Source organism: Typopeltis vanoorti, chromosome 2 (assembly GCF_054136105.1).
Source record: "Typopeltis vanoorti isolate ZY-2024b chromosome 2, IOZ_Tvanoo_1.0, whole genome shotgun sequence".
Lineage (NCBI taxonomy): Eukaryota > Metazoa > Arthropoda > Arachnida > Uropygi > Thelyphonidae > Typopeltis > Typopeltis vanoorti.
The window spans coordinates 177,392,051-177,405,020 of NC_143550.1; the positions used below are offsets into that span (position 1 = coordinate 177,392,051).

Below are 12,970 nucleotides of genomic sequence, written 5' to 3' on the forward strand. Positions count from 1 at the left end.
AGGCTGCCTGAAGAAAGATCATTTTAAGTTCAATTCTAGTTGCTTTTTTAGAAAACCTTTTTAAGCCTTTCTTCAACCATTTCCCAAATTAGTTGATCTTTTCCATGGGAAAATAGAGTTTTTCATCGTATAAACTCAAGAACATCAGCCATCGAACTCGAACCATTTCAGACTATAATGTATAGCGTTAGGTTAGGTTAGGAACCACAAAATGGTGGCATTTATCTGCTGTATTTTCCTGTCTGGATGCTAGTTAAAATCTTTGTAGTTTTGTCCAGCTACTCTGTGATTGGCCAATGGTGGAGACCCCCTCCCTTCTCCCAGTAATCTTGAAAAGTTAGTAGGATTGAATGGCTCTGCCTACTCCCTTTTGGGAATATAAAGTCTTTACAGATTATTTTATTATTATAGTAAAGTAACAGTACTAAATTGTAAATTGATAATGGTAGCCAAGACATTGTTATTGTTCAGGGAAGTTAATTTAAGGTACTCATGAGATTGTGCATGTGTGTAGGCGCATTTGTATCAGAAGGAAGCAAGAATGGTAATGATGTATTGAAAATACTGTTTATGTCAGAACTGATAGGGCTGAGGCAAATATTTGTGACAAAATGTGAAAGTGTAATGTAGAGAATGAAAAAAGGAAAACTGAATTGAGGGAATGTGAACAAAATCGAATGATGGGAATTTCTGTCAATTCACACGATTCACAAAATCGTGTGAATTGACAGAAAGATATTGAAAGAAGTGGTGTATTAGAATGTCACAAAGCCATGATGATAGAGAGAAATAGCTTGCTTATGTGGAGTGACAAAGTGGAGACTTAGGCAATTGAAGAATCATCTGGTCATTGGTACAGTAGAGTAAGGAAGGCTGAATGATAGGAAAAAGAGAAAGCAAAAGTGTGGGAGTAAGCATATAATTTTGTATGGTTATTTGAAGATCTGGTATGTGATGAGCACATGGTGAAATTGTGTTTTCCTAGTGGGAAGATTAAACATGCAAGTGTAGCTGTTAAAATGCAAAGCATTTCAGTGAAAGGATAGTTTTCTTATGTGTGAATGATTTAAAAGATAACAGGTATATGGCCATGGTATGATATGAGTAAATTGAGAATAAAGCAAATGAATCTGTGCATTGTTGTAAATATATGCAATGATGTGACTACCACCAGTGAAAGGTTTATTTGTAAACTTATTCATTCGTAATAGAATTTGCAGAGAACCAGGAATCACATATAGGAAATACTTTCTTTAAAAAGCAAACTAAATGAAAATGGATATGGAAATCACCAAATTGAGAATTTTTTAATGAAATTGATTATATTATGGTGAACAACACATGGAAATAATAGGGGTGGGGGACTTATATATCCAGTTGTGCATGGAGGGGATCTAGTTATGCTAATAAGTAGAAGTGTTTCAATTAATTAAACCTGTGGCATTTTCAGGTTAAGGAGAAGTTTATGTGAAACTTTGCTACTTATTGCAGCAAACTAAGGTGACAGCTTGGAGAAGTTCTTTGGCATAAGCTGCAAGCAAAGAATGTTTGATTCATGGGAAGTGATCAAGGAGTGTTTGCAAGAATAGAATCTGAGTGCATATCTATGGGTCGAGTTGATTGAATGAGTAGTGTCATTAATCAGAGCTGGGGGAAAAAAAAAGATGGCATGGAATATAAGAAGAAGGGTGATCACAAGTAGCTCCTGAATACTATACAAAGCATAAACAAGAATGGTTACTTATGTGGTTAAGGAAGGTGAAAACAGTTATGGGGGGAAATTAGATATGCAGACCAAATGAAGTCCCAAAGGGCTGGTTTTGCTGCATGGGGAATAAAAGGAAGCATGGTCATAGTAGTCAAACTGTAATGGATGCTGGTAAGGATACAGAAGCAAGCAGATAGAATAGTTAAATTACTGAGTATAACTGTGGGGATGTCATCTAGAGGTATTGCATTGACAGATATGACATGAACTGTTGTGAGAATGGATGTAGATTAAAAAACTATAGATGCTTAGGATATTAGAAAATCTCCATATAGCTCATATATTGAAAGTGTAATTTAAACAGGAGCAAGATAACTGACAACAACTCTGTTTAAATCAGTCTCATTTCTGCCAGGGTTCCATGGGCCTAGAAAGAGGATAAAACTGATTCATTACAAAGGACTCTGCAGGACAGAAATAGCAATGGAATCTCAAAAGTGATGGGTATCTTATTTGAAAAGTTGATTATGGACACAATGAATACCACAATGAATTTTTGGGCACCTTGACAAATCAGACTGGGAAAGTTGCACAACAAACATATTGACCTCATTACCTTAATTGCTTTGACTGTATTTCAACCTATACCAATACTGTTTGAATCTGCTCCACTTTTGCCCATAGGTGTTCAGTATTTTTGTCACATACCTTTTTCATACATGCATTTGCAAGCATTGTTCCGTAGAATCAGCACTCCCCTTAATTGTTCAGAGCACAACTAGTCATCACATATCATTATTATATGACACCTCCAGGGAGTCCAAAGACTCATTGAGGGAGGACACCTACTCTACAACTTTCCATCTCCACCACTCAACCCATCAACTACCACAGCTACACCAACAGCATCAACCTCCAACCACTACTATTTTCACAGACAATCACAAATATCCATGCCCACGGTGGGATTCAAACATGCAGCCTTTTGACTGGAGAGAGAGCAGAAACTCTAACCACTCATCCAACCAGGCTGGCATTAAACTTCACATAATAGGTTTTCTGTTGCTTTTACTTTTTGAATATAATGTTTCTTGGAATAGTATTCTTAAAATCTTCATCAGATACCAGTGTTTCGTTCTTAATTGTCTTCAGTCCAATAGTGGTACTAATGTAAAGGTTACAGAAAATTTCATATATAAGGTTGTTATTAAAAATGTTTTATATAGAATTATTAACACCTGATTCATTTAATTTGTTTAGAACTTCATCCTTATAAGTATGCTGGATATCCAATGCTTGTCAAGACCATCACAATGGAAACACAAGACAAACAGTTATTCTCAAAATCTGCTCCTCTCTTAGCAGCTGCAGTAGAAACAGCATATCATACAGTTAACTGTTCAGCTCTAAATGCAGAAGAGTTGAGGAGAGAAGGTGGTTTAGAGGTATGTTTGTTTACTTTGAAAGAATTCATCGAAATTTCTGCTGATTTTATATATAGTGTTTTATTCATCATCTCTAAACAACATTCTAAATAAAAAGCATTAATTTGATTTGTGGAATATGTATCATCATTCATACGTACACTTTTATTATTATTTTTTAATCTGTCATTTAAGGGCGAACAGTATGCTGCAGTAAGCCTCCTTCCCCAATAGTCTGGTGATAGGGGTCAAGGTTTGTTATGGTGCCAGTATGATATCCCAGGTACACCTGTCATTTCATTTCCAAATGCAGTCATTGCTTACGAAATCATAGGGGATCCATGTTTGGCTTCATTGTGAGTGGGAAGCTCTGACTCATAATTTTCTCTTCTCTTTAGAATGAGTCTTTCATCTTTGTGTTTATCAGAAATCTTCGAGCTGTAACCAAGTTTAGAAACCATTGCAACCTCAACAGATAATAAAAGTGCCTAAAAGGTATACTCTTTTCTTATTATATGTTCTACAGGTAAATATATAGTCAGGAAATTTCATCATTTCCTTATCTAGAAGGGTTAGCAATCTCCAAAATTTATTCAAAATACTCTGGTCAGGAGACATAGTTTGAACTTCTTCATGCAAGATCAACTGGGAAAATGCAAATTATGGTAATCCCATACTAAGGTTTAAAAGTTTTCAAGAGGCATAATATGGGAATGCCATCTCCTTGATGTTCCCAATGAGGAGGATTTGGTCTGCATTAAGTGATTAAGTAGTGACAGCCATAAGAAAAATTCTCATAAGGAGGAAATCCTGATATTGACCAGGAGTATTTTCATCATATTCTTGGTATGTATTGAGGGGGGGGGGGGGGCTGCTGAAAAGTTCTAATTAACACCTAGAACAAAAATGATATTAATGCAATTAATATAACCACAAGAAAGAAGATATCTTAACACCCTTTTACCCCCATGTTTCATCAAATTGTAACAATTTGTTCTTTTTCTTTTAGGATAAGAAGACATGCCAGAGGTTTGAAGAAATTCGAAGATGCAGAGGTGCAGGCCATCAAGTTTTTCATGCTGCAAGAAAATTCTGTAACTGAGATTTACCAAACTTTGTGTGAGACTTTAGGAACTGTATCCACTAGTTGGCAGATGAGTGGCCAAGTTAAAAAGTGGGCATTCTGAGACAACTGATATCCCCAAGTCAGGAAGACCTGCCACAGCTATGACACTTGAAAACATCAAGGCACTGCATGCCATGATCCTTAATGATACATGAATACCAGCCAGAAACATTGCAAAGACTCTGGGGATATCCAGAGAATGAGTTGAGGTCATTATATACCAACATTTGGACATGCAGAAGCTATCAGCAAAGTGGGTTCCCAAATGTTTGAATGCTGACCAAAAGAGAGAACATGTGCTGTCATCTCAAGGAATTTTGTCATTTTGAGAAATCAGGTACAAATATTTCATCATCATCAAATTCCTGCCATGCACCCTCAAGGGGGGTGTACAGGATATGATAGTACCACATGAAAAATTTATATTATTACTACCTATCTACAATTTTCCTCCAAATCAGTCTGTTACTTGTCAAGACTCCAATATTATCAGATCTTATATTTATATCATCTAAAGCACTTTATAGCGTATCAATCCACCTATATCTTGGTCTTCCTCTGGGTTGTTTTCCTGCCAACCTGGCAGAGAACACTTGTTTTGCTAATCTTTACTCTCCCATTCTATTTAAGTGACCATACCACCTGAAATTAGCTCTGCTAACACATTCCTGGATGCTGACAATGTCAAGTTCTTTCCTGATATCCTCATTTTTAATATGATATTGCCATTGATGCCATCTGTTCACGCCTCTAATCTTTCTCAGGACTCTCATATCTGCAGTCTCTAGTCTTTGGTCAAGTGTTTTACTTCTGACCCAGCTCTCAGATCCATAAGTTAAAACTGGTTTGAACACTGTCTTGTATACAGCTAATTTAGTGTTCCGACTAATTTCTCTTTTATTCCATATGAATTTATTCAATTGACTTCTTACCATACCAGCTTTGTTGATTCTGTTGTCTATTTCCATATTTAATTTACCATCTTCACTAAAAATCGTGCCTAAGTAGCTGAAATTTTTTACTTGTTCCACAGGTTCTCCATTCACAATGCAGTTGACATTTTCAACGATTCTACCTATTTTCATTGTCTTTGTCTTTTTATTGCTGACCTTCATACCATATCTATTACAACAGTTATTCAATCTAGTCAGGGAATCTTGCAAACTTGTAGCGGATTTATTTAGGAGTATAACATCGTCCACATAAATAAAGAGCTGACATTAACATCTCCAATTCTGATATCATGTTTAATACTACTTTCCTTCATAATGTGATCCATATAAATAATGTACATCCTTGTCTCACACCAGATTTAACATTAAACCATCTTCCTGTACTTCTTTCAGTTCTAATTGCTGACTTACAACTCAAATAAAGCTAAGTATTGCTTGATATAATGCCCCATTGACACCATATAACTGTAGCATATTGAATAGCTTCTCACTTGGCACCTTGTCATATGCCTTTTCCAGATCGACAAAACTTAAATAAAGATCTTTGTTATATTCCCATGCTTTCTCCACTATTCGTCGTAAAGTGAAGATCTGATCCTGACAGCCTCTATTTGACCTGAATCCAGCTTGTTCTTCACCAAGCTTTTCTTCCACAATTCTTCTCAACCATTTCTCAAGTATACTTGCATAAATCTTGCCAGGAACACTCAGTAGGGAAATACCTCTGTAATTCTCACATTCAATTTTACTTCCCTTTTTATATATGGGTACTATGAGAGCTCTACTCCAATCATCAGGAATTTGTACCTCTGTCCAGGCCTCCTGAACTATGCAGTGCAGCCACTGTAAGACTTTTATACCACCATACTTCAGCATTTCTGGTCAAATATCATCTACTCCTGCTGCCTTTCCATATTTAGAGCATTTGATGGCTTTTTCTACTTCAAGTATTTATTATTATTATTATTATGGGTCCTCCCTCGATGAGTCTAAGGACTCCATGGAGTCCTTAGACTCATCAAGGGAGGGTCTAAACATTATGTCCATCACAACTATTTGACATTCACACAGTATCTATGATACTTTGCCTTGAACTCATTCACTGTCATAGCACCCACAACAGACTCTGGCAGCTTATTCCACTCATTCCCCACTCTAAAATTAAAAATCCCAACTCTAACAACTAACTACACTCTTGCCCAGCTTCCATAGATTGCCCCTAGTCCTCCCACCACCAGTTCTGTTCTCCAAAATATCCTCTGAATTAATCCTATAGAAACCCTTCAGCAATTTGAATGTCTCAATCATATCTCCCCTTTTCTGCCTATCAACCAATTTCTGCAACCCACAAATCTTCAACCTGTTTTCATAAGGTTCATTCCATAGACCTGCTATCATCTTGGCCACTTGCCTCTGGATCTTCTCAACCTCCTCTCCATCAAGAAGAAACCTAGGTGACCAGATCTAGGCACAGTAATGAAGATGGGGTCTTATCAAGGCTCGATATAGAGGAATAATAACTTATCTCTGCTCGTCAAAGTATTATTCGGTATCCAAGTGATTTGATGAACTGATTTAGCCACTTTTGCGATGTGTCCCCTAAACTTCAACTTCCTATCCACCAACACTCTCAAGTCTTAGGGCAGCATGTGATGCAGGAGACTAGTGGTGTGAGAGTATTGGACCTTGTCATAGGATCAGAGGGCTATTCATAACCAAGGTGACAACATTTCCTCTGATTGTTGAAAGTGACTAGTGCTATGTGCTCTGGACTTGGGAAAATGTAAAACATCAGGAATATTCTGTCAAGAAGGGGTATATGTGGAACTACAAGGCAGGTGATTATGACAAGCTTAGGAAGAAGCTTAAATATGTGCCATAGTATAAAACACTGCAAGATAAGGATCTTAGTAGTTCATTGGACATACTTAAGGGTCATCTAAAGGAAGCAATATTAAGTTGTATACCTAAGGTGGGGTTAATCAGATAGGAATTAGGATGAGTAATATCATTAAGCACAGCTGCAGAAGAAGAAAATGCTGTGGAGGGTATATAAATAGAAAGGTGACCAGCAAACTCATGAACAGTACAAGGCTCAAGCAAGAAAGGTGACCAGCATGACAAGGAAGGCAAAATCAGATTATGAGAAGAATTTCACCAAGCAGGCCAAACGAAATCCCAAAGAGTTCTTTTGTTATGTGGCAAGTAAGAGGAAGAATGACTACGGAAGACTAACCTTAATGACTTTGCGATGGTCACGAGGAGACAGAAGCAGATGAAATAGTTGAGTTGCTGAGTGACCTCTTTGCAAGGATATATCATCCTAGTGAGGTTACTGCTTTAGCATATATAACAGACATTGATGTGGGAACAGAGTTGGATGAACTGGAGGTTCTTAGGATATTGCAGAATCTCAACGTAAATACAATTGTTGGATTAATTGGGATATTGGCTAGCGTTTTGCGAATGTGTAAGAGAACTAGCATTGCTCTGACTAGACTCCTTAAGTCACAACTCTGGTAGAGTGCCAAGGGAGTGGAAAGAGGGCAAAATAATCCTCTTGAATATGGGAGGTTCTAAGACTGCAGTAGCAAATTATAGACCAATCAGTATCTCAGGTGTGTGTCAAACTACTAGAAAAATTGGTCAAAAAGAAAATTTAATGATGGCCAGATAAAATGATACTATATGAGGATCAACATGGCTTTGTGAAGGTTCGATCATTGCCTTAGTAATTTACTATTTACTAAGGCAATTTCCTCTATCTAAGTTGGATAGAGGAAATGGCTAAATGATGATTTTGCAGAATTTTGCAAAGGCATTTGACAGATTATAGCTCAAACTCTGTTGTGCAAATTAGAACAAATGTAGATACATGACACTGGTGAAGTGGATAAGAGGGTGGCTGCTGGACATATCAAAAAGTGGTATATGGAGGGGCAGAATCAAGGTGAAAACAGGTGACTAGTTGTATGCCGCAAGGTTCAGTGCTGGGACCATTGCTGTTTAATTTGTACATAAATGATAAAGGAAATAGCCTGAAATGAAACATTCAGTTGTCTGTTGATGATGCAAAATTAGGTGGAGTAATAGTTAATCAAGGTGATGTGAAGAGCTTGCAGGATGACTTAAATAGGCTGTCACTGTGGACAATAGATAATGGGTGTCAGTTTAATGTGGAGAAATGTAAAGTTATTCATGTTGGGATAAATAGATTACAAGCAGTGTATCACATCGATGGCACTGTACTCCAGGAAATAGATGAAGCTAGAGATTTAGGGCTGGTGATAGAGTTAAATTTAGAGGACATATTGCTAAGGTAGCCCATAGGATTAATTGGCTATTGAAGAACACATTAACATGTAGAGATAAGGAGTTTGTTTTTCCTCTTTATAGGGTCTTGATATGCTCACATCTGGATTACTGTGCTTAAGTCTGGTCGCCTGGGTTTTTTGGGGATGAGGAAGCATTGGAAGGGATTCAGAGGTGAATGACGAAGATGGTGAGTGGATTCCAAAAGTTGGTTTGTAATGAGAAAAAGAGGGGATATGATAGAAATGTTTAAGTTGCCTAAAGGGTTTTGTAGGATTTATGAAGGGGAAATGTTTCAGCACTTGGCTAGTGATCCCAGAACAAAGGGTCATCCCTGGAAGTTGAATAAAGGTATGGTTAGTAGGGGTGTGAGGATTAGATTTTTTGCTTGGGGAGTTGTGAATGAGTGGAATGGGTTGTAAGAGTCAGTTGTGAGTGCTTTGTCTGTTAATGGGTTCAAGGCGTTTCTATATCTTGAGTTAATTAATATATAATCATTCTGATTTCTGATTTCTTCACCTCTCTGTCCAGGTGCTCTACAAGTATACAGTCTTCTCTCATGTTGTTGAAACCAGGTGTTAGTCACTATCAATTTGTATTTTCTGCAAAAAACTCTACCAGTCTGTCTCCCCTTTCATTTCTTTCTCCCAAGCCCCAAGGGCCCACCAAACCATCTTCTTTTCCTTTCCCTATCTTTTCATTCATATCTCTCAATACTATCAGTATATCTCTATTATTTTTCAAATGTAAATATTCCTCTATTTGTTGATAGATCTCTTCAACTTCTTCATCTGTTGATCTGTTGTTAGTAAGTATATTTGAATTATGAGGATATTTCTAGGTTTGGCCTTTATTTTCAAAGCAATCACTCTTTCAGATCTCTGCCAATATCTCTCCACCATATTGGCTACCCTTTTATCCAACATTATTCCAACACCCCTTTGATCGTCTTCTCCTCCTGAGTTAATAAATCGAAATCCATCATCTGTTCTTATATCTCCTTCCCTTTCCATCTAACCTATGAGAGTCCAAGAACTGATATCTTCATTCTTTTAATTTCTCTGATCATATTGGCCATCTTCCCTGCTTGATACTTTGAATTAACATTCCATGCCCATATTTGTATTTTCTTTGAGGTGCATTTTCTTATGTTGTGTCCTTACATTAGCTCCAGAACTTCCCGGAGGCTTTGATCCTGCAGCATCGTTTGAAGTCTTATCCTCCTGGGACTCCAACATAGGTCTACAAACCCCCTCCCTGGTAGCATACTGCACAAGATCAGATCTAGGGGATCCGATCTGTTCTTGTGCATAATTCATTCTTCCATATTGACTTATTCATCATTACATGGAGAAAGAGAAAAAGTATGCATGGTGGTTCTCCGTTGCCTTCCATTCATCTTGATGAGTTGGATATTTCCTTCCAACCAGATGTAATGGTTATACCGCCATGACTCGGTATATTCAGCTCGGGTACCCAGGGATCGCCAGTTCCTGTGCACACCTAGGTTGCGCCCCTGGGGGACACTAACACTAGACATCAAAAATGAAAAGATATTTGAAAAAGAAATTATTCATATTTATTACAGGTATGGTAGCATAGGTTGCACTCTGCCTATACACTAATGAATGAATTGTTATAAAATTTTCTTTTTATACTAATTAATAAGTTAATTTTATGCAGTCATAATTTAATACTATTATTTTTATTATTACGGGTATCTCCATGGAGTTGGTAGACTCATCACGGGAGACCCAAACTAGCAAAACAATATCTGTCATATCTCTTCTTGAATTCATTTACAGACGAAGAGCTCACAACTAAGTCAGGCAATGAATGCCACTCATTCATCACCCTCCAGGCAAAAAACCTTGTTCTGACACCCTTGTTAACCACACTCTTCTTTAATTTCCAGGGATGACCTCTTGTTCTTCCATCACTATCACACAACTGAAACATTTCCCCTGCATCAATCCTATAAAAACCTTTCAGTAATTTAAATGTTTCTATTCCCCTCTTCTCTGCCTATCAACCAACCTCTGCAATACACAAGCTCTCAATCTATCAATGTAGGGAGCATTTGTTACATCACTCACCAACTTAGTCACACTTCTGTGAACCCTCTCCACAGCCTCCTCATCTCCCAAGTAATCCAGGTGACCAGACCTGAGCACAGTAATCCAAATGTGGAAGTATCAACGCTTTATAAAGGGGAATAATAACCTCTTTATCTCTGGATGTCAGCGTGTTCTTCAATTATCAAGTAATCCTATGTGCAATCTTGGACACCTTAGCAATGTGTTCTTTGAGCTTCATCTCCCTATCTACCAACACCCCTAAGTCCCTAGCCTCATCAATCTCTTGGTGTACTTGTTTGGTGTCGCACTGATTAGATCGTCAGCTTGTCAAGAGCTCCTGAAAAGATTAGTATTTTTTTGTGTTAACATTAGATATTTTACTAGAATTTTAAGTAGTATTGTTTGCTTTTTGTTTCTTGGTGTGTCTGTGCAATTTTTGCGTGTTTTCTGTTATTTTAATTATTATTTTTAAGAAAAGATAGCGTACACATGGCACCGATAAAGAAAAAAATGGTGGCCAGATCGCCATGTTTGTTTAAGAGTTTGATGTAAATGAATTTATGCAATGTGCTGTCTGTGAGATGTATGCCTTGCGAAGAGTGGTGGGAGTCTGGTTAGAAAGTGATAGTGGAGTTAATATGTGTAAAAAGTGTAAAGAGAATGAGGACTTCAAGCGTGTGTCGAGAGCGATATCGTGAAAGATAGTCAGAATGTAGAAAATGGCTGTGTGCTAGAGAATTGCGTGGTAGTACCAGATAGGTGTGAGAGCGTCGCCGAAAATGTAAATGAAGGTAGAAACACAGAAAGAATGGATGATTTGATCGATAATGAAAATGGTGAGATAAATGTGAGTAGCAAAATTGCCCATTTGAATGGTGCCATACACAGAGCTAAAAGACAACTGGAGCATATGGAAAAATGTGTGTTGAATGTACCAACAAATAACCGGCGGAAGTCTGTGACGACAAATAATAGAATGTTCACAAACGTCAATAAAATGAAGGAGCGAGTGCTGTATGGGGATTCGCTATTAAGAGGCGTAATAATTGAGAGTTTAACGAAGTCGTACCAGCTGGGTGCGAACATAAAGGACGTCAGCGAATCTATTCGACTGCAAAATCAGAGGGTGAAAGAGATGATAATCGTGGCAGGAATGAATGATTTGAAAGATGACAAAATGGAAATGATAGAGGATGTGAGGGAGTTGTTTGAAGTAGCAAAAGAGAAGAGTGAGAGAGTTAGGATGGTGAGTATCTTACCGCGGTATGACAGTGAAGTGTTTAGAAGGAGGGCCATAATTGCCAATGACTTTATGCGTGGGTTATGCATGGAGAGTGGTGTGGAATTTGTGGATGTGTGGAATGAGTTCGATGGGCGAAAGGACTTATATAAGATGGATGGATTGCATTTGAATTGAGTTGGTGTACGCAGACTTGAAAGAGTGTTGATGAATGATGTGGAAGTGGATGTACAGACTCAAGGAAACTAGATTTATTAAGAGGTGGGGGGGGAGTAGATATGCAGACTTTAGGGGGGCAGTTAAGTGTATGAATGAGTATATTATGCCCGAGCGAGTACGATGGACAACAAATCAGAATGGGATAGTTAGTATAAGGCATCAAAGTAGGGATGGGACAATGGGCTTCTGCGATTCATGTACACTAATGCCAGGAGTATTAGGAACAAGAAGGAAGAGTTTTTGGCCATGGTTGGCACTTCCAGGCCACAGGTTGTCGGTATTAGTGAAACATGGCTGACAGAAGATGATAAAGCTAGTGGGATTGAATGCGACGGGTATAGCGTGTTCAGGAGTGACAGGGTGAATAAAAAGGGGGGAGGAGTGTTATTGATGATAGCTGATGATCTTCAGCCAAGGCATATAGAAGTTGAACTGCATGATGGGAAAAAAGCACATTTGAGACTGTTTGGTGTGAGATAGAATCCAGCAGAACAAAATATACAATTGGGTGCTGCTATAGACCGGGTGATGGAGTGGATGGTGGGGATAGTATGCATAAGCAAATAGAAGAAATGAGTGGAAGGAGGGTAATTATTATGGGTGATTTCAATTATGGTAACATTGACTGGAAAGAGGAGAGGGCACATGGGAGGAAGGAATTGGATTTTATGCGGTTATTAAGGGACAACTATCTACGGCAACATGTATTGGAAAATACCAGGAGGAAGAGAGTGCTGGACCTAGTAATTGCAACCGAGAATGTGGCTGTAACGAACATGACCATGTTGCCACCAATTGGTGAGAGTGACCATAAGGTCATGACTTGGGAGGTGGCTAAAGGAGTCGAATTTACAATTAAGACAGGGTACATGTGGAATTACCGGGCTGGTAAGTATGACAAGCTTAGGTG

At 38.1% G+C, this 12,970-nt stretch overlaps 1 protein-coding gene across 1 annotated transcript in view; it reads left to right on the forward strand.

The window, feature by feature from the left end:
* Positions 1–12,970, forward strand: part of Rme-8 (receptor mediated endocytosis 8) — a 1,025,705-nt gene that overhangs the window by 737,350 nt on the left and 275,385 nt on the right. Inside the window, exon 35 of the mRNA XM_090414028.1 lies at positions 2,969–3,153. Within this exon, the coding sequence (XP_090270154.1) occupies positions 2,969–3,153 (185 nt within the window). The remainder of the gene's footprint in view (positions 1–2,968; positions 3,154–12,970) is intronic.